The sequence below is a fragment of the Dermacentor variabilis genome, chromosome 6 (assembly GCF_050947875.1).
Source record: "Dermacentor variabilis isolate Ectoservices chromosome 6, ASM5094787v1, whole genome shotgun sequence".
In the NCBI taxonomy this organism is placed as follows: Eukaryota; Metazoa; Arthropoda; class Arachnida; order Ixodida; family Ixodidae; genus Dermacentor; species Dermacentor variabilis.
The window spans coordinates 194,042,621-194,065,088 of record NC_134573.1 but is presented as its reverse complement, the minus strand read 5'-3'; the positions used below and the strand labels follow the sequence as shown (position 1 = coordinate 194,065,088).

The window sequence follows — 22,468 nt, the reverse complement described above, 5'->3', positions numbered from 1 at the left end:
CACGATTTCGGGCATAGCTGTTTTGGGGATCAAGCGGCTGTACTATCGTGTATCAGCGGGAACACGTGAACGTGTAGCAAATAGCCTGGAAACCGAGATACGCGGACGGCGCTGTCGAAAACAGAGGGGAGAGGAGGCCGCTCTTTTGCTAACTGTTGACGCTCCCAATGCGCCTGCGTTAGTCGAAAACTGCTTACATAATGGCAATAAGCTTACGACATTTCACTGGCCACCTATAGCCGATAAGGCCGTTACGTTATGAATTCTAGCTACCATAGTTACATGCACAGTAACTTACTGGAAGTCATTTCTCTTTTTCAGTCATGCTTTTTTTCTTTTTTTTTGACAGCGCAGCTTGAGGCATAGTTCTTCACTATAACACCTAGAGAGAAGTCTGGTGCCACCATCTATGGGAGTTTACTAAGGGGCGCTGTGCTGTCGAGGGGGAAGAGAGGGGGAAGAAAAGTGTGGAAATGACAAAAGTACTGACATGTACAAAAACAAAGTTGACAATAAGGGGTCAGAAAATCTGGTTATGGGAATTCATGCATTTTATCCTTTTTTTTTCTTTTTTTACATGGTTAGGACATTAGGCAGTATAATAGCAAGAGCTTGGTGGCACCGACCGTTATGTTCAAAAAGGGATGCTCTATAACAACCATCAATTCACCCATTGTGTTGGCTGGTGTTGTAAGAGGCTTCGTCTAAAACGTGGATATGGCTACACAAAGCATTCGTGGAGTAAAAACTTCATAAAAGATTTTCACGCACTCATAATACGTCTTCCAATGACGCTTACTCATCTACAGTACATAACCATGCGAAGACAAGCAAAAACAGATGACAAACTGTTCCAAAGTATGTGCAAATCTTGTCGTGTGTCATCCAACTTTAGCGGCCTGCTGATGCTTTTAACGCGATAGCGTTAAGGAACTCGTGTCGCAGAAAAGCCGGTGTCGTCGGCGTCGGTGTCGGCGTCCGCGGCGTTGGCCGTGAGCGATAAATCACGGCAGGCACTTCATAAATAAAAAGCAACTTCCAAGATGGGCTGGGTGGGAATCGAACCAGGGTCTCCGGAGTGTGAGACGGAGACGTTACCACTGAGCCACGAGTTCGATGCTTCAAAGCGGTACAAAAGCGCCTCTAGTGAACGCGGTGTTACCTTAGAAGGCTCAGGCGTGCGTCGCTTGCTGAGGCGCACATTTCGTTGTCGCGCCGAACACTGCGTTTCTTGACGCTCACCGCGTCCGATGCGGGGCGCGTTGTCGCTGCGCCGTAGCCCAATACCCCTTGGCGGGTCGACGGGAACGCTGTCGCGTTCCACTCTTGAAGGCGAAGCTTAAGCGTCCTCCAATTTTTTACATTTCATTATGGTGTACCGGAATGGGGCAGTGTGTCGTTCATACAGCAAAACAATGGGAGAACCGGGGACGCTTCTGTGATGACGCCACCAGTGGGGCGCTGCGATCGACCAGTGTGCCTTGTGCGTGAAATTTAAAGGGACTCTAAAAAGAAAAATGATTTCTTCTGCATCATTAAATTACCCTTCTACAGCACCAAAAACTTCAATCTTACCACAATAAGACACTTAGTAAGCGTTCCCCGCAGGGGCGTCTGCGTCAGCAGGCGTTTGGTGTGTTGCGACACCACGTACCCGAGCACATGGGGGTTAACCCCTCCCGCGTGTAGCCGTGCGCGGCTTAGCCGTGTCCGGGGAAAGGGGGATCCTGGGGGTTGAGCCTATGCCGTGTGTTCGAACCTTTAAGGCCCCTCGGCGGAGGCAACACACCTCTTTGGCCTCTGCTTCACATAGACGGCACCCCCGGACTGACCCACCCGGGGGAAATCGGTAGTTGCCTTTTCCTGCTTCTCTCTCTCTCTCCATCCAATCTTCGTCTTTCCCTTACTTTTCATCTATCCTGTCTTCTCCTAGATTTCGTTTACTTCCAATTTTTCCAGGCAGCAAGGGTTAACCTTGTGTGAATAACCAACCTAGGTTATCTCATATTTGGTTATAGTCATAACGTACAGCTGACATTTGCAGGACCTGTTTTTACAGGACCTGTTTTTACAGGACCTGTTTTTAGTCCCTGTAACGTCCCTTTGTAGGGCTCCACGGTGGGTGGCTGGCATTATTGCCGAAAATTACATTATTCTATGGCTAGTTCCTTCCCTCCCCTCCCAGATCGCCCTCAGAAAAGAGGGCGCACCGAAGATGTATTTCAGTTTTTTGGACGACAAAGACCCAACTTCCCACGATTTCACGTCATTCATTCAAGTACACACAATCTCCCCATTTCTAGTTTCGAAGTCTTTAACTGAGGCTCTTGGTCCAGGTTATAAGGCATCAAGGATGGCAAGTGGAGATCTCCTTTTCGAGCTCCGTGATCCGAAACAATACGAAAAGTTACACAATCTAGTGTCTTTTGGGGACTTTCAAATGACAGTGACTCCGCACTGCACTATTAACACTACACGCGGCATTGTCTCGGATGATGACCTGCTTCAGCTGACAGAGGCAGAGCTCCTAGAGGGCTTCAATGAGCAAAATGTTGTTAATGTGAAAAGAATAAAGATAAGGCGCGATGGTAAAGAAATTGCGACCAAACACCTAATTCTCACCTTCAATTCAAGTGTCGTGCCCGAATCAATCTAGGCCGGCTACATAAAGCTCCATGTCAGGCCTTATGTGCCCAATCCACTCAAATGTTTCAAATGCCAGCGCTTCGGTCACAGTTCGCAGAGCTGCCGGGGCCGCCAAACATGTGCGAAATGCAGTGCCCACGAACACACCACAGAAGCTTGTGCAAACGCTCTCCACTGTGTAAATTGTGATGGGGAGCACGCCGCGTACTCTAGGTCGTGCCCATCCTGGAAAAAAGAAAAGGAAATTGTTACAATCAAAGTCAAGGAAAACATAAGTTTCAAGAAGGCACGCAGGCGGGTTTCATACCTGCCCAAGAAAACCTTTGGCGATGTGACGCGTCAGGGGGCAGTGTCACAACGACCTCCGGCTGCTGTCCGACCCACAAGCAGTGAGTCGGCAGTTACGCCGTCTGCCCCCACGGTGGTTGCAGCTAGCGCTGCTCCGCCAACCAAGCAGAAGGGACCTTCGACCCCGAAGGTGGGTGCAGCCGAGGCTGCCCCAACCTCCCCGGCCCCTTCCAGCGCTGGCAATGGCTGGAGCAGCTAAATCCCTCGGGGAGCCCCATCGACCTCCGGGCTGGTGGGTGCAGGGGTCTTGCCCTCCGAGGCAGGATCCTCCCTGGTAACTTCTTGCTCGCAAGAGCACGTGTCCGGCGCCTCACAAGAGGCAATGGACACTACACCTATCCTCAATGCGCACCAAGCGCCAAAGGGGCGGTGAGGTTCTCTCGAACGCTCCAAAAAGGGCCACATCCCCGTTACAGGGCCTGGAAAGAGCTCTGTAAACTAAGGCATCACTTCTGTTTCCGTACACACAGCACCAATTTACTCTAAATATGGACCCACAAATTATTCAATGGAACGTCAGAGGTCTTCTTAAAAACCTTGATGACGCACAAGAACTCATCCGCAAACACAATCCAAAAGTGCTGTTTACAGGAAACACACTTAAAATCAAAACACACAAACTTCCTCCGACAGTACACCATTTTCTGCAAGGACCATGATGAGGCTAACACCTCGTCCGGCGGTGTAGCAATCCTTGCAGGCAAGTCCGTAGCTTGTCGCCAGGTAGCCTTACAGACGCCCCTCGAGGCAGTGTCAATTAGAGGGATTATTTTCAATAAATTGGTAACCGTCTGTTCCATTTATATACCTCTAAGCTATTGCCTCCAAAAAAACCGATCTCTCTAACTTGATAAATCAGCTCCCGGAACCCTACGTACTTGTGGGTGATTTTAACGCCCACAACACGTTGTGGGGAGACGCGCATTGCGACGCAAGAGGCCAACTTATTGAAAATTTTATTCTGACCTCTAGTGCCTGCCTATTTAATAAGAAGGAACCAACATATTACAGCCTTCAACACAATTCATATTCATCCATAGACCTAGCAATAGGCTCTGCTTCCCTTCTGCCTCATCTTGAATGGAATGTGATCAAGAATCCTTTTGGAAGTGACCACTTCCCTATAACTTTAAAATCACTAACGCAGCATGACAACACTCTCCTGTTTCCCATTTAGAAATCAGCATCGGCTGACTGGGAGCATTTCAAAGAATCTACTCATCTACCACTCGATTTTATAAACAATTTTAGTATAGATGAAGCTTTTGCATATTTTACCGCTTTTATTATTGATGCTGCAGAAAAGTTTATTCCACAAACAAATGGTGGTTCACCTAAAAGACGTGTTCCCTGGTGGAATGATGAATGTAGAAGTGCCAGAAAGAGGCAGAATAAGGCATGGGGAATATTGCGTAGGTCGCCGAATGCAGAAAATCTTATTGAATTTAAACATAAGGTCACAGGGAAGGCACATAAAGCGTCAGGCGAAGAGCGAAAGCTATGTGAGGTTCCTCTCAGGTGTCAGTTCTTACACGCAGGAGGCGAAAGTTTGGAATGGCATAAGGAAGCTAAAAGGGCAGCAAATAAATCCGTTGCCTTTGGTGAACGATCAAGTAAATACCTTAGAAGAGCAGGCAGACACCCAAGGGGAGCACTTTGAGCGTGTGTCGAGCTCATCATTATTCCCAATCCTTCCTTAAACATAGAGAAATAGAGGAACGTAAGCCAACCACAAGAAAATGCAGACAGAATGAACCATATAACCGGCCTTTTAGTATTGCCGAGTTGAGAGCTGGCTTGAACACATGCAAAAGCTCTGCGCCGGGACCTGACAGGGTCATGTCTGACATGATCAGAAACTTACACACTGACACACAAATCACACTACTCGCACTTTTTAACACAATTTGGGCTGCGGGATACCTCCCATCCACATGGAAGAAAGCGATCTTAGTTCCCGTTCTGAAGCTGGGAAAAGACCCTTCCTTGGCGGCAAGTTACCGTCCGATATCTCTAACAAATTGTCTGTGTAAGCTTTTTGAAAAAATGATAAATCGCAGACTTATACATTTCCTTGAGCTCAACAATAGGCTCGATCCTTACCAGTGTGGCTTCAGAGAAGGGCGGTCGACAACCGATCATCTTGTGCGCATTGAAGGAAATATCCGCGATGCATTTGTTCATAAACAGTTTTTCCTATCGATATTCCTCGACATGGAGAAAGCGTATGACACGGCATGGCGTTACGGGATCTTGCGAGACCTGTCGGAAATTGGCATCCGTGGAAATATGCTGAACACAATTGAAAGCTATTTGTCAAATCGTACCTTCCGAGTAAAAGTCGGTAATGCACTGTCACGTCCTTTTACGCAAGAAACTGGTGTACCCCAGGGAGGCGTGCTGAGCTGCACTCTCGTTAAGATGAATACTTTTCGTTCTTCACTGCCCCCAGCCATTTTTTATTCCGTCTATGTAGACGATATACAGATAGGTTTCAAATCCTGCAACCTTGCAGTGTGTGAAAGACAGGTACAGCAGGGCTTAAACAAGGTGTCCAAGTGGGCAGACCAAAATGGATTTAAAATCAACCCGCACAAAAGTTCTTGTGTTCTCTTCACAAGAAAGAGAGGCCTGGTACCTGATCTCTGTGTAGAACTGGGTGGACAACAAATTCCTGTTAACAAAGAGCACAAATTTCTAGGTGTTATCCTTGACTCCAAGCTTACATTCATTTCACACATAAAATGTCTTAAAGCGAAATGTCTAAAAACCATGAACTTACTCAACGTTCTATCCCACACTACATGGGGTAGCGACAGGAGGTGCCTGTTGAATCTTTACAGGAGCCTAGTTAGATCCCGGTTAGATTATGGTGCCGTAGTATATCACTCTGCTGCACAGAGTGCGCTAAAAATGTTAGACCCCGTTCATCATCTGGGTATCCGCCTGGCCACTGGCGCATTTAGAACAAGCCCGGTGGAAAGTCTATATGCAGAGTCAGACGAGTGGTCACTACATTTTCAGAGAACGTACATCAGCTTTACCTATTTTCTCAATGTGCGCTCCAATAAAGAACATCCGTGTTTCAAGACTGTTAAACTTGACGTGTCAAACACTTTTTCATAATAAACCCTCCATGAGGCTTCCTTTCTCACTGCGTGCAAGAGAATTTAGCACAGAAATGGATGTCCCTGTTCTCCAACATCGACTAAGGGCTCCAACTAAGCTATTACCGCTCTGGGAGTGGCAAAACATGCACCTGACATCGAAATCACTATGCATTTCCGTGAACTTCAATCGAAGTACAGCTGCTCCGAATTCTACGCAGACGCGTCAAAATCACATGCTGGTGTATCTTATGCTGCTGTTGGTCCCTCTCTTTCTAAATCTGACTTATTGAACCCGCAAACAAGTATCTTCACTGCAGAAGCCTATGCAGTACTGTCTGCAGTAAGACATATACAGAAATTAAAACTCGACAGAGCAATTGTGTACACAGACTTGCTAAGTCTCGTAAAAGCGTTAATTTCATTACAAAAGCTTAAAAATCCTGTTTTTATTGAACTTTACTCCCTCTTATGCAGTATTTACATGTCACATATACACGTAGTAATATGCTGGGTACCTGGCCATAGAGGTATCGAGGGTAATGTACTGGCTGATAAAATGACCACATCACTCGCACCACTAAACCCTTTTCCTACAGCTGCTGTCCCTGTCGCAGATCTGAAGCCTTTCTTGCATAAGAAACTACGACAACACTGGCAACGCATGTGGAACGCAGAAATAAACAATAAACTGCACGTTATAAAACCGCAGTTAGGTTTTTGGCCCTCCCCAACAAACTCGTGGCGAACAGATGTCCTATTCTGCCGCCTCGGAATAGGGCACACATTTGGTACACACAATTTTCTGCATACTGGAAATGAACCGCCAACCTGTGGTTGATGTGGTGAGAGGCTGACCGTCCTCCACGTCCTCTTGGAGTGTCGCAAAGCCGAATCTGAAAGAAACATTTTTCCCTTGCATATCGTTATTGCATACCTCTTCACCCAGCTATGTTCCTTGGTATGGAACCATTTTTCAACACCAAAGTAGTCCTCAATTTTTTAAATGAGGTTGTCCTACATGTTATGAGCCCAATAAATTCGTAGCACATCCTCTTTCCAGAGGATGCCGCTGTGATAGTTGTTTTATATAGCACATGCCTCCAGGCCCTTGTGTCGCAAGAGCTCTAACGAGGCCATGGTGCTCTAGTGAACTTTAGAAATTTATGCATTTTTTATATCGTATCATTATTTTGCAATGCACCTTAATGCTCATAGTACACGTCATTTGTCATCACCATAATTTTATTACACATACATTTTACGCACTTTACAGTGACTATATTTTAGGCCCCTTTACAGCCACATCACATCTTCGTAGAGCCCATCACTCCAGTGCAAAATCACTAACACTTGCATGGCGCTCTTTGGCCATACTTGGCCCTTGCGCCAATGAAAACCACACATTCATTCATTACACTTAGTAAGCAAGAAAAAGTGCAAAAGTGAAATACATGTGGCGATGCCTCTTTGAAGTTCCCACGCTAGGTCGCTGTGACGTCATGGATTTTGATAGCGTCTTCTAGGACCCACTTACTTATTTAGCGGTACAGATTGACTGCGTTGTGTTCTAAAGAAAACAAATATTAAACATAGCAAGTTTGGGGCAACTTTACTGAGCCAATGTGGCCCAAATACGAAAACATACCTTGGAAACCCTGATGTCACACTGACGTAACGGTGTCCGGGTTTCGGCGTGAAATTCAAATACTGATACTTTCACCTTCATTTTTCTCATCTAATATTCAAACTATTATTTTGAAATGACTGCCTGCAGAGTTCTCAAACAATGCTTTATCAGTTTAAACTGATTTATTGTTTTGCTTTAGTGTCCCTTTAAACATGTGCAAAAATTTCTGCATTCATAAACTAAGATGCTCTCAAAACAATTGAAATTAATATAATTCACAAAAAATAAACACCACAAACTGTTAGGATACATCAATAACAGCGTCTAAGCTTGCACTTTTCCAACCACAGATCATGCAGTTTTCCTGATCATCTGCTCAGCCTTTTGGTTGCATAAAACACACACTTTCTACTCGTTCCGTTCAGTAAGCACGCATATGTTTTTAGTATTTCGAAACACACGATGATAAGAAGTCCAGAAAAGCACCAGCACTGTGCCTGGTGGGTTGCATGGTATTCCTTTCATGTTGCATCAGCCAGAAAGGCGGTCGCCAGGTTTCACTGGAGAAAACAAACGTGCACGACTATTGACAGAGCTCTAATTGTGGGTTCTGTATTCAATGATCTGACAAAGGCATTCGACATGATAAAGTATTGCATACTACTTGTTAAACTCGAATCATTTGGTATATCTGATCCTCCACTAATCTTGGAGACTACTTGTGTAACCGGTCTCAAATGGTGCAGGTTAACGGCCATCTCTCATCATCCAAGCTAATTAACGTAGGAGTCCCACAGGATTACACACAGTCCCACAGCCCCTGTGTTCCCACTCATATTGCCTACGAAAGTACATCGCAGCCAAAACACCACAGCTTGCACAACCATATGGAACCACATCAGCACTTCCTGGGACACCTAAACGAAAAAGTTTTGGTAGTGTGTTAACTGCTCATACAACCCACGGAAACAGCTAGACATGCAAATGGAGAGAGAAAATAAATTTTATTACAATGCAGCCCCTGGCGTGTGCGCTTATGACACATGTTTTCTTATTTTGTAACGGTCATGCTCTGGCACACTGTTAATGGCACTATTAATATCTTGATGCTATCAACAAATCTCTGCTTTGTATTTGAGGGACATGTTTACTCTGGGGGGGGGGGGGGGGGTGCCTGCTAGAACCTGTTTTATTCTTTATTCATTCTTTATTCAGACATATCCCCGCTTAGCCCGAAAGCGTTACAGCAGGGGGGTTACAAGCATGAAAAGAATACATCTTGATTCTCGCTGCACACCTGTTCACATGACAGTCTATTCCACTGCGCGATAGTTTTTACAAAAAAAGAATTGGCATACAGGCCCGTCCTAGCCCGGTATTCTCTAATTTTGCACTGGTGGTCAGTGCATGCTGATATATAGTTTGGTGGTTTTATGTACATTTCCCTATCAATTCCAGTTTTGTTGTGATAGATTTCATACAGAAGCTTTAGCCGCAGCTTCTTTCGGCGGGACGACAGGGACTCCCAGTTGAGCTCTGTTTTCATTGCTGTGCAACTGTACTTCCTCCCGTACCTACCCGAGACGAACCTGGCTGCTCTATTTTGTATTTTTTCTAGTTTGTTTATAAGACATATCTGTGACGGGTCCCATAGGGTACAAGCATATTCCAAAATAGGTCGTATACAAGTTAGGTACGCCGTGCTTCTAAGGTTAGAATTTGCGCATTTTAAATTTCTTTGAATGTAATTCAAAGCAACTGCCGCTTTGCCAACTACATAGTCCACGTGTGCCCGCCAAGAGCAGTCGCCCGACAGCATCACACCCAAATATTTAGTCTTGGACTTATTACTTAATATATTATTCATTAGACTGTAGCTGGCATCAATTACTTTTTTCTTCTTAGTAAACCGCACATGGACGCACTTTCCGGTATTCATATTCATTTTCCACTTTGAGCACCATTCGCAAATACGATCTAGGTCGGCCTGCAGTTTGAGAACATCATCTTCATTATCGATTTTTCTATACACAATCTGCGAAGAGCCGCATGTTAGAGTCAATACCTAAGTTAATATCATTAATATATATAAGAAAAAGAAGAGGCCCCAGAACAGATCCTTGCGGGACGCCTGATGTGACTTCAAGATAATCTGAATTAGTACCATTTAGGACCACACGTTGACAGCGATTTGACAAATATTTCTTTATCCAGCTAAAAACAGTAGAATCTATACTTAACATTCGAAGTTTATGAAGTAGTAAAGAATGGCAAACAGTATCAAATGCTTTGCGGAAGTCCAGAAATATGCAGTCTATTTGTCCACCCATATCAACTACAGACGCCAGGTCATCATAAAATTCAGTCAGTTGTGTCGCACATGACAACCCCTTGCGAAAATCCGTGTTGTCTGTTTGTAAGCAATGTGTTGTCCGTTAGATGTTCCATGATAGCCTTATATATTATGTGTTCCATGATCTTGCACGAAATCGAAGTGAGATAGGCCTATAATGAGTAACTTCTTTTTTAGAGCCCGCTTTGTGAATAGGGACTACATTTGCAATTTTCCAGTCCTGTGGGATCTGACCAGTCGTTAATGACTTGTGAAATATTAAATAAAGGTAAAGCAAGATGGCGTGAGAACACTGTTTCGAAATTCTCGGAGAGATACTGTGAGGACCGATAGCCTTACTTTCATCAAGGTTTTTTAGCAGAGATTCAATGCCGCTAACACTGAGTTCGATTGGTTTCATGAGAGGAACGTTGCTATTGGATGATTTTGGGCTGCATGCAAATTGAGAAAGAAAGACTGATTGGAAATATCTGTTTAGGCATTTCGCTTTTTCTGCATCGTCAGAAAGAATGCGATCATTGTAAATAATTTCATTTATTTCAACAGGATTAGACCCACATCCCTTCAAATATTGCCAGAACGCTTTAGGATTTGTTTTCATTTTGTCATTTAATTGTTTAAGATACTGTTCTTTTGCTTTTTTCGACAGGTCTTTGTATTTGCGTGTTAATTCTTGTAACCTTTTAAAATGCGCGTGTTTCTGTTCTTTTATATCTTTGAAACACATGCCTTCGTATTTTAATTAACCTCAATACACAAAAGGTGATCCATGGTTTTTTACGCTTTTGGAGTCTAGCCGATTCAATACTTGGTACGAACTTCTCTGTAAGGTCAAACAGCTTTTGTTTAAATGTGCTCCATAAACATTCTACTTCATGTTCCTCCGCAAAGCATTCAAAAACAGGAAGAAAATCAAGAAGTTTATCAGAAATTGATGAATAATCGCCCTTTTCAAAGAAGAAAACTCTTCTGCTGATGCACTTTTTTATGTGCTATACTTTCGTTTTGATCTCTGCAGCCACAACCCGATGATCACTGATACCTGGAATGATATCAACAGCACCAACTAAATTTGGCGAATTACAAAGGAGAAGATCTAGGGTACTATTAATTCGTGTGGGTTCGAGGACATACTGAAAAAAGCCAAAGCTATCAACCAGGTTCCTCATTTCTAGATTAGTACGGTTTGCATTCATTAACTCTCATGTACCGTTTTCCCACTTTAAGTCGGGCAAGTTAAAATCACCCGCAAGCAGTGTTATTTGGCCAGATACCTCTGAAACGATATCGTACAGCATTTTCAAAACACTGAAATCCGTGCTTGGTGATCGATAAAACGCTCCAGTGACAAAAGAAAGATTATTAGCCAGTGTAACTGTGCACCAAACCGACTCGACCGAGTAATGACCGATGTTCAACATCAAAGACGAAAGGGATGAATGAACTAATATAAAAACACCACCGCCATGACCCGGTCTGTCGTTGCGATAAGCAGTATAGTTGCAGGGGAACACCTCGCTATCAGTAATGGATGGGTTTAGCCAGGATTCAGTACCAAACACTATATCTGCCTTTAATGACTCAACCAATCCGGCAAACTCATCTATCTTGTTGACTATGCTACGGCAATTTACCACCTCAATAACTAAATCACGATAAATAGAGCAAATATCATTTGTACGTCACCGTTTTGACAGGGCAATAACTTCTTCCTTCTCATCGTTCCATGTAAATGCTCTGTCATTTATGATCAGTTTATCGTCCTTAACTTAACCTGGTTTTTCTTATCCGCCTTCTTTACTTTGCCATATTCCCATAGTTTCTTTCGCACTGCTCGAGTTTCAAATGAAAAGTCCTGTTCTACACTGTAAGAGGAGCCCTTGAACTTGCTTGCATTCTTCAAAACTGCTATTTTTTCTTTATTGGGTGAAAAATTTACAATTATGGGTCTTTTCTTGTGTTCATAAAAGCGACCAACCTGATGTACCCTTTGAACCGACTGCAGTTCGATTCCCAAATTTGTAGCGCAGATACCCTTAACCAAGGCTTCAGATTGTTCCCACGTTTCGGACCAATCATTGTCATCTATCCCGTAAAACACGAGGTTCGATCTACGGCTTCTGTTTTCGAGGTCTACATTTTTCTTTTGCAGAATTCTTACTTGATGACTTAGATCCATAATTACAGTTGCTTGTTGTTGTACTAGCTTCATAACGTTTCCTATCTGGTCTTGGGTTTTGTCAAGCTTGCTGTCCATTTCAGCCATTTTGGCATCATGACTAGTTATCCTGGCATCAATGTTTTCTAACTTATTCATAATAGTATCCTGTAGTTTCTTCAAGAAATCCATTTCGCCTTTATCAAAAGGCCCAGGGTTGAGTTCAATGTCGCCGGAAAGAAGCAAGAGCAAAACGAGCCATAAAACTCTGTTCACAACTAAACGAAAACGTCTATCACGTCCAGTGCACTGTACTCGCGCTGTACATGCAACACTCGCCCGCGTGGGAAGAGCCGGCAACGCCATGACTGCTTTAGAAGTTTCAATTAGGTGAACAGTACTAACCTGCAGAAACAACAGTGGCGTAAGCTGCATGTCGGCAAGCGTGCCGGCTCTAAATCCCACGCAGTCAAGGTGCTGCGCAGCTGTGTAAGCCAGTCACGTGTTTCGCAATGCTCGACGAGCCTGCCGTCGACGTCGTGGTCTATGGCCTTGCCGTGTTCGTTTTGCGAATGAGCTTGTAAGGTTTGTACCTGTTCGATGCCTGCACCACCTGAACCAGTTCATCAGGTGCTGTAGCCTGCCAATTGTTTTGAGCAGTGCAGCAGTGGTGCCCTCTTGACTATGCTGTTCGTTTCAAAAGGTAGAAGGTTGGTTCGTGATATTGCTGCACCCTCTCTACTGTCGGCGCTGTCTTGGTGCAGTTGTACAGGTGTGAAGTAGCAGCGTAGCAAATGACACAGCGCACAGGTGCAAGTGCCGTTCAAACCCTGCTTATGCGCGTTTGCTGTGTCTGTGCAAGCGCAAGGTTTATGCAAAAGGATGGACAATATGGGAGGGGGGGGGGGGTTGGTAACGTAACATATTCTTGGTTTGTAGCATGAAGTGACACAGACGAAGTCTCTGTCACTTTGGCAAGGTAGATTGGTAGATTTGCTCGTCTGACTGGGACATAAAAAGAGGTTGGAAGTAAACTACAGAAGTGCCACAGAATATATTCAAAGAAATTTACGGCACAAACTAGATGAGGACTTATGACCAGACAGGTGCCAACTTCCAGCTGTTTTTATTTGGAATGAGGAATCTCCTTTTAAGCACCGCCAAGTCTCGTGATCACATTGAACATGTTACAAACAGAACTAAGAATGAATGCTCTGCGATCAGCTGCACATACTAATAAAATGATATGTTCAGAGCGTTACCCAGAAAAAGCAGTTCCTTATCAAGAAGGGAGAATAAATTTCTTTGAGTCTGATCCACCAACTAGCTCAAAGCAAGGTTCTGCACAAAATATACTTGCAGAAAGAAAATGCACTTGGGTTGCATGCAGTTCCCTTCAAGGCAGCATGACCTTTTAGAGGGAGGCCAGGTCTTGAATCCTGTTTGTCTTAATGCCAGCCCAGTACCCAACAGTAATAAAGGTGCAGTCGCATACAGCTTGCGTGCGCTGATAGAAGTTTCATCAGGGCAAATGCATGAATGCAGACATCTGTGTGCTCCAAGTCAGTGCGCTCTTCACTGTCTCTTATGTTGTGATGATCAATTTTTTCTCTTCTGTGTGTTGCTAGCAATAGTATACTTGCTGTTCTACCAGGATAGTGATAACTTAGTTGCACTATAAACTGTGACAGTGTACAGTCGCATGCAATATGAGCTGCAATACGGTGACTGAGGTTGAAGGTGCCCCAAGACTACACAGGGGCACGAACATACAAAAAATTGGTTTCATAAATATCAGCAATCGGAATGGTGTTTAGTTCTCCCATTTTTAGTATGTCTGCGCCAGCATGCAGTCTTCAGGCCCCTACAACAAGCACTGTGTTGCAGCTCATATTGCACACGACTGTACGTACATGTTTTTCTGCTCTGTACATGACCCTTATTTTGCGCATCAGTGTGGTTAGCATGATGCCCACTTGCTGCATGTGTGCAAGTTTGACTTGTGAGGAATGGTGACGGCAATTTTTCGTACAGGATTCTGAGCAGCATCAGTGAGTGTTAAAGGCAGCTGAAGGCTATTTCATGCAGCAATTGGTTGCTGTGCCCTTAAGTAAGCTTGGTGGACTTAGGCCCTCCAGTGCTAAAGAGGATGCAACAAACTGGTAACAGAAGTTTGGTACAGCCTTTCTTGGGATGATACTGTTTACAGAAACCATAGTATGGTACAAAAATGTGTAGCAGGCAAGTAATCCAGACAGCTGCATATGACTACCTATAGATAGATATACACTCCATTGAAAATGGTGTGAAAGCATCAATTAGGCCTGCATTGGTTGCATAGGAGGGTATGGTTCACTTAATGTATAATCAGTCCTATGACAGTTAGGGCCTTTTGTGCAGGGTGATCAAAAGTGAGATAAGCATTGCAATATTGTATAGGTGACATTGCAGACAAATCTTCCAAGACGAGTTGCGTTCATCACCAATGTGTAAAGATGTCTTTTGATTGCCAATGTGGAAAATGAAAGCCCAAGTTTCTGGGCAGTACATTATCTGTTTCTTCAGTGAGTTATCCCCATTTTTCCATCTCAGGTTTGTGGGTTTCTGGCCTTTTTGTGTGGGCTAATACCGGAGATAGTGCAGTCTAAAAATTTGGGTCAATCCAAAAGGTAGTATAGTCTAAAACCTGATGCTCCTTCTACTCTCTTCATGCGGAGCGTGATGCAATAGAGTGCCTTGTACATTGACTCTGCCTTCAGCATATGGAGAAATGACTATCCAAAGGAGAATTTTGAAGAGCGGAAGAAACTTGCAGAGGCTGGCAGACGCCTTATGCGGTGAAGGAAGCTGTTGAAGCTCTTAAAGAACAGGAAGCTCAATTTCTGGAAGTTAGGGACGCTCAATGGGTGCAAAGAACTGCTGAGATGCCCCCAGAGTGTAAAGCTCAACTCCGCAATAATTTATGTGGTTCATATTCCCCATCATCACCTACAACTCACCCAGGAAGGCTGTTGTTGATTGACATCAACTAGAAATAGCTCTACGGTAACCATGGAACATCATTAACAAGGTATCTCTGAAGCCAGACATGGCTTTTGGGATGTGATTTGGATGTTCCATAGATGAAGTGTCTCCGTGGGGTGGGGATGAAACACAGCTTTAATTACCACAATTCGATTACCTTTATGGGCAGGTGTTCAGCTTCCTTGTTATCCACTTGTGTAAAGCTAGTTTTTATGGCTAAGAATAGGTGTTGAAAAAAGTGATTCTGAAAAGCTGGGTTTGCACACGAAGGTTTGATCTCTGCTTTTTTATTGTAAGGGCAATTCGTTGTGTACTTGCTGTAAGGTAAAAGCTGATTGGCACTTCAGCCAAGCACCCAGTAATCGCATGCATGCATGTTCTGCAGATGGACCCCGTGAAGGTGACGGTCAAGGCTTACCTGGGAGATGAAGAGATCCGTCGATTTGTCACTGAGGACCTACGGAACTTTAAAACCCTCCACGATAGAATCCGGGCAGCCTTTCCAGCATTGGCTAACATGGATTTCATCCTTAGATGGAAGGGTGTGTGGACAAACTCTCTTCACAAGTGCAGTATGTTTGTAAAAGAATAACTAAATTCTGGGGTATTACATACTAAAACCACAATCATATTATGAGGCACACTGTGGTTGGGGGGGGGGGAGATTCCAGATTAATTTTGACTTGCTAGGATTTTTTAACATGCACCCAATTGCACAAGATTTCCTTCATCGAAAGGTGGCCACTGCAAGCAGGATCGAACCTGCAACCTTGAGCTCAGCAGTGCAGTGACATAGCCACTGGACTACCATGGTGGGGCAGTAAAGTTGTAAATTGATCAGTCAATATAGGTTTTCTGTAATGAGAATTTCTTTGCAAATATAATAAAATTTACAAAACTTATTTTTATATTTGAAATAACCAGCATGCAAGGCTACAGTGAAAGTGTAGGCACGAGCAAAGTGCCACTGAAGTTTGGTAAATATGAATAGGCCACCATTGTGGTATTTGCTGTTGCCTGAAGTGAGAAATCATTGCTGGAGTCGCCGATGGGCGACAGTGCATTAAAAAAGCTTTTGGGAAATAGCAACACCTCTTCAGTAGTGCTAGGTAGCAGTTTTTGTTTGAAAAGGCAAATTCTTTCAAACCTCATCAAAGGGTTAAATTTGTTGGCTCAACTTCTGAAGGCTAGGTCTACAAAAAAAAAGCTGCCCAAGATTTCTGTTTCCCCCATGTCCGAGGTAAAAGGCGTAGTTTCAACTCCATGCTTTTATGGCACAATAGTGCACACTGAATGCAATTGACTACTTTTGATATGTTTGTGGCAAGCTGTGCACTTGCTCTTTCATTGCTGCTATCACAGTGTACAGGATAAGGTATGCACTAATGATAAGGGCAAACTGAATGCAAGAGAGGAGCTGCTCACTGAATAAATTATTTTTCACTCTTTATCATTATTTCACACACACAGTTGCCAGTCTGCTGTTTTGTATGTTGTGAAACAACAGGCGTTGAGGGCTGTAGTAGTTTCGGCACCAAACCAGCCTTTCTAATCATTGAGCCTGTGGGAGACTAAATGGAGTCAAGAACCATGTTTCGTTCATCCAGCAGTTCAATCAGGGGCCACACTCAAAATGATATTGCAGAGTTACTTTTTCAGAAATGCTAATGAAAGCAATGACATTCCCGTGATGTGCCTCTACAGTGAAGCAACCTATGTAACAAAGGTTTCCACGTGTGCCTGCTGAACTATCTTTCGTGTCCATAGTAAATTCAACAACAAAGTGTGCTCTCTATCGCACGATGTTCCACTGGGGTTCACCTAGAACACAGTGGGGGTCCAAGCACTCAAGGGGACGATTATCTCTCCTGTGTGCATTTCGTGCATCTGAAGCGGATGCTCGTTCGGTCTCTAATGGGAGCAAGACAGGGCCGCAAGGGAAAGGCCCAGAGTAGCAGGAAGGTGTTTGTCTATCCTGGCATTAGCTGTTGCACCCTATTCTCACAGTGCACCTGATCAAGGGCTCGCACAATTCAAGGGCGACACAACCATATTAGAAAATGCTGTAACATGCCACTATATGGCAGGATGACTCCCAATGACTGTGCTACCAGGGCAATGTTCCAGCAAGTGTTATACGGTTCCTTTGCTGTACGGCACCCTTGAAGGGCATAGAGAGGAAAAGCCTTTTTGCCCAAGAGGTACTGTGCTATGGTACTGCAATGAAAAAAAATAAATAAAAGAAGTAGGGAAGAGATTGATACGATCGGATCCATTACAGGCATAGGTAGTGGTACAAGGTAGATAGAGAAGGGGAGTATGGTAGCGCGATTCAAAGACGGGACAAGAGAAGACACAAAGGGACACACACAGCGCTTTCCATCATTGTGTGTGTCCTTTTGTGTATTCTCTTGTCCCGTCTTTGAATCGCGCTACCATACTTCCCTTGAAGATGCATTACCAACAAGCCCACATTGCAACCCTCTAGATAGAAAAGCTTTGAGGAAGAAAAAAAAGGTTAGGGAGATGTATACAAAAATGCTAGAATGAAAAGCATCTATAGCATACCTGAGTAACTCAAGCAAGCTAGGTGACTATTTGTAACCGCCCTGTTTCAGAGGGTATGCCACTAAATCGTCCGAATGCAATCTTCACAAAAGTTATAGTGAAAGAATTCGGGTGACACCGCCGGCCGATTTGTTACTTGACAATGAAAGGATGTAGTGGCACTGTCAGTGGCCCTCTGCAGCTGCCTTTTAGCTGCAGTGTGCACATGGAGCTCTGACTGATGCAACAACAAAGATCACATCGGAAGGTCTGGATTTCACAGCGACTGTGGCAGCCGCACCCGCGATGGGAAAAAAAAAGAAGCCCACTCAGTCATACAACCGAAGACTTTGACAAGCAGCACTAGCATTCCGTGAACATGAATGCCATAAAGTCGGCTGCAGTCACACATTCCATCGGACTAAGGGCGCAGAATAAAACTAGTGGCTTCTCTCACTCTTCATCACTTGGACTCGTGTTAAATGAGAGGCTTTTCTGCTGGACACGCTTAGCCCGCTCAATAGCGAGCTGTATGGTTCGCTCTTTACAATGAAGTGACCTGTATAACGAAGGATTTTTCAAGTCTCAAGTGCTTCTTTATAAAGGCGCTTGACTATATGTTTTCGCATGAAGCATGCCATGCTAGTTAGCAGTACACTGATTGGTTCTTTTACTGTAAGGCATAATGACTGCTTTTGTTGCATTGGTGTGCAGATCCTGAGGGAGACTACATTGTGATGTCCAGTGATGCAGAACTGGCACAAGCTCTGCAGAACATGACTGATGGCCTGTTGAGAATTTATGTGAACATCCTCGCCCTGAGAAAGCCAGCTGTAGCTGGTCCCAGTACACCAAATCCAGCCGTGGCTGGCCTTGGCACATCACACCGAGCTCCAGCGCAGGGTGTTCATGCTGGAGTTCTCTGCGATGCTTGTGACCAGGAGATTCGTGGAGTGCGTTACAAGTGCTTGCAGTGTGAAGACTATGATCTCTGTGGGTCATGCCATGGAAGGAAAATGCACGAGGAGCATGACATGCTGAAGCTTGTCAACCCTGGGACTGTGAGTTCGCCTTTTAGTGCTGCTGGTCTTGTGATGGGAATAGAAATAGCTTCAGCTATAGTATCTTGTTCTATCGGCACCATTATATCAAGCCTTGTTTTTATACAGTTAAGGCTCAGTTTAACGAAGTATTAGTGGCAAGTTGCTTTGTTATATGGAAATTTTGTTGCATTGAAATTTGATCTTTTATGCACATAAGTACAGTCACTGATAAATTTTTCTTACACAGAAGGGGCCACGAAGTGCTCTGAATTATCGGTCATTTGGAAAAAGCAGATTGGAATGAGAAAAAAATAATAATTTTGTTGAATTTGAGAGTCGCCCTGACGAATGATACAGTTTCATGCCTTGTCAACATTATCTTCACATTGGTGGTACGAAGCGAAGCCGGCCGTGCTTTTGTGTCCTCTGCGCCTCTGTGGCTGATAGCATCGCCCGCAATGGGACGATGCCATCATGAAAAGCACCGGCAGAAGGGACCAAATGCTTAGTCTGCCTCCTACTTTAACGCATCTCTGGAACTTGAGATTATGCAACCTCCAGCACTAAATGGGCAGGAATACAGCGCGTGATGCCATGCCATGTTGGCTTGCCTAGTATTTGCACACACAGCAAATTACCTCTAAAAAACGGGGCGTGCAAGCTGCGTATGTGCGCGGATTGTGTATGTGCTTGGCCTGCGCAGCCATGGCCGCACCGCGAGCTCTCTCCCCCTTTTTTTCCTTGCGACAGTCGCCGATTGTTTATTCGGACCTCACGGGGACTGCGAAAATGTCCGAATAAACAGGTGTCCGAAAAAAGCAGATTAAGGGGAAAAAAATGAAATCCTTTATTTCCACGCACTTATTCCGGCTCGCCAGTAGGCTTGAAGAAATCGTGAATGCGTTGTTGCACGCTGTTCCGTTTATGCGCAATCAGGTAAGCCTGAATCTCGGAGAGGGTCGTGCGGTCACTATAGGCGGCTGAAAGCACAGTCACTGCTTGTACACGCTCCGCATGCGACGGCAGCGTAGCACATGGTGCGTCATCTTCAGACTCAAAGAGTCATCGTCCGGCGGTGCAGCAGAAACCTGACGAATGATCTCGCCGTCATCGAGTTCTGCGCATGTCAGTACAGCAGCATGAGCACCTGTGAAACTGTCAAATGAGACTGTGTCCGGAAGCACTGCACAGGTCTCGGCAGAACATTTTTGGTGTCAGTAGCGTGCACATCGGAAGGCGACAAATCCTGGCCTCCCGGCACCCGCTTGCCGGCATTCCCCAGCGCAGTCTGCGCGAACACTGTCGGCGCCATTAGAGACTTGACGCGATGTTTCCGTAGGCCGCGTTGAATCACCGAAACCTCGACACAGCACACAAAGCAAACACCACCATGCCCACACCAGTCACACAAACGAAAAAACGTGGCCTGCTCGCAGCGTCGTGCGCGAAATCAGCTGCTGGATTGTCTTGACATGGCTTACTAAGCTGAAACCAGAACTGCTGCAGAGCCACTCTATCGAACCAGGCAGAAACGATGATGCTGAGCGGGGATTTCCAGTAGCGCCACTTCGTGGGGCAGCAAGGAAGCTCCGTTCAAAACAAAAATGGCATTCAGCAAGTCGAACCATGCACCAGGTCAGAGTCTGTGCATAGTGCTCTCGACCGAGTTGGCTCAAGGAGTGTCCAAAAAATCAGACGAGAGGTTGCAAGGTGTCCGAATTTTCGGCAATCGTTATACATTATGGTCTATGGGGAGAATGGCGGTGCCGCGAAGCTGACCGAATAATCGGGCATGTCCGAACTTTTGGAGTCCGGAAAAATCGGTCGGCGACTGTAGATAGAATATGCTGCACCAGGCTGAGGAAAACCGAGCAAAATTGCACCAAACTGCACCAAAATGAATCTCGGAATTTGGTGGTATGTACCACTGCCAATTGCACTACTGCCCAGGCATATATGTGCACAGCCTGACCAGCAACGTGCCATGCATTTTTGTAATTCCTCCCCATGCACCCAAAATCCTAGGTAGCGTGCAGTCAGTTCACGCTCTCAGTGGCTGATGTGACGGATTTCTCTGTACTGCACAGAACTGGCAGTATTTCTGCCCAATGTTGCGACAACACATAATTCGATCCTAGTGTTTTTCCTTCCTCCTATGTTTCTGTAGGTGTGGCACAGCTGAAATGCTGAAGGGAGTAGCAGCACGAATGTTTGCTTTGAGACAAGCATGCATGCTACCCGCTGTCTGCAAGTATGGTGGACTCTGTTTATGTGCGTCTCAAGGCACATGATACCAGGCATGTTTAGTCACTTGCCAAATAGAAGCACTTTTCAAATACTTAAAAGAGCGCTGGTTTGGCCAGTTCAATAGTGCATCTCTGTTCAAATAGTATATGGTTCACAGAGCTCTGACATAATACTTGCTGGGTAGGCGCAAGGTGTGTTCAGATCCACGTCTCATCTTTCATCACTCGCTTCACTCGCTTCATAAGGATGCCTGAAATACAGTGTAGACCGCTTATAGCGTAAGTTGCGGGAGTTGTAAAAAATCTGCACTCTAAGCGGTACCGCGTTATAACCAAAGCATGCTTTTCGGCTTTTGCCTATGCCAGACGGACCACTCACCTTTGAAACACAATTTATTACATATTTCACTCACACACACATGCAACACAATCGCAACACAGCACAGAAACCAAGTTCTCCTGAGAAGTGCGGCATCAGTGTAAGAATGCTGTTATTTTTGCCTGGAGATTTTTTTTAACAGCGCTTCAAACATTTTCGTCTTCTACAAGGCTTGAGCACTGAAGCGCTTTCTCACTCAAACTGTTCTCCGCACAGTACATCTTCACTTTGCTGAGGTATTCCAAAGTGTCATTGCACGGGACATCTGGGTCTGGCATCGGGTCAACATCGTCGTCCGACTCGTCTTCGGTTGCAAGCTCCGCACACCGGTGCGACGATTGCATTATCCGTGCTCGCTTCCTTGCAGACAGGAAGCTCCGACTCACCGGCATCGACATATTCTTGAAAGGTGTCTGTGCCGGAAACAAACTTGCTTTCAACGAGGCCAGACCACACATCGTGGTTGTTGACAGTCTCATCAGCAACGTTGTCGCTCGGCTCATCGGCGTCAAGAGCCTCTGCATTGCGCACGAAGCCTGCTTTGTTGAAGCACTTGCTTATTGTAGGGGCTTTTACCTGCCACCACGAAGTGGCAACCATATCAATCGCACCCCTTAAATTGACTTTGATGCTGCTGCTGCATGCTCAGCAAAACTCTTTCGCAGATGCATTTTTTGTAAACTGCCTTTATAGTTGCGATGACACCCTAGTTTAGCAGTTGACATTTTGCAGTCGTGTTGGCCGGCAGACACTTTAACTTGACTTCAGTCAACTTTGGCTTGATGTTGTGGGCTGTGCTATTGTCGAGAATGCGTCTGTAGCTTCTCTGCCACCATGTCTTCATAGAACTTGCAAAGCCAGCTTGTGAACATGTCTTGCATTACCCACACCTTTTTGTTGGATTTGTATGTCACTGGCAGGCACTCTCACTTTTTAAAGCAACGCGGCCTTGCTAATTTTCCAATAACAAACAGGCGGCGCTTGTCC

General features: G+C 44.9%; 1 protein-coding gene across 1 annotated transcript in view; it reads left to right on the top strand.

The window, feature by feature from the left end:
* Positions 1 to 22,468, top strand: part of LOC142586028 (sequestosome-1-like) — a 44,951-nt gene that overhangs the window by 4,056 nt on the left and 18,427 nt on the right. Inside the window, exons 2-3 of the mRNA XM_075697255.1 lie at positions 15,652 to 15,808; positions 18,528 to 18,874. Coding sequence (XP_075553370.1) covers positions 15,652 to 15,808; positions 18,528 to 18,874 — 504 coding nt within the window. The remainder of the gene's footprint in view (positions 1 to 15,651; positions 15,809 to 18,527; positions 18,875 to 22,468) is intronic.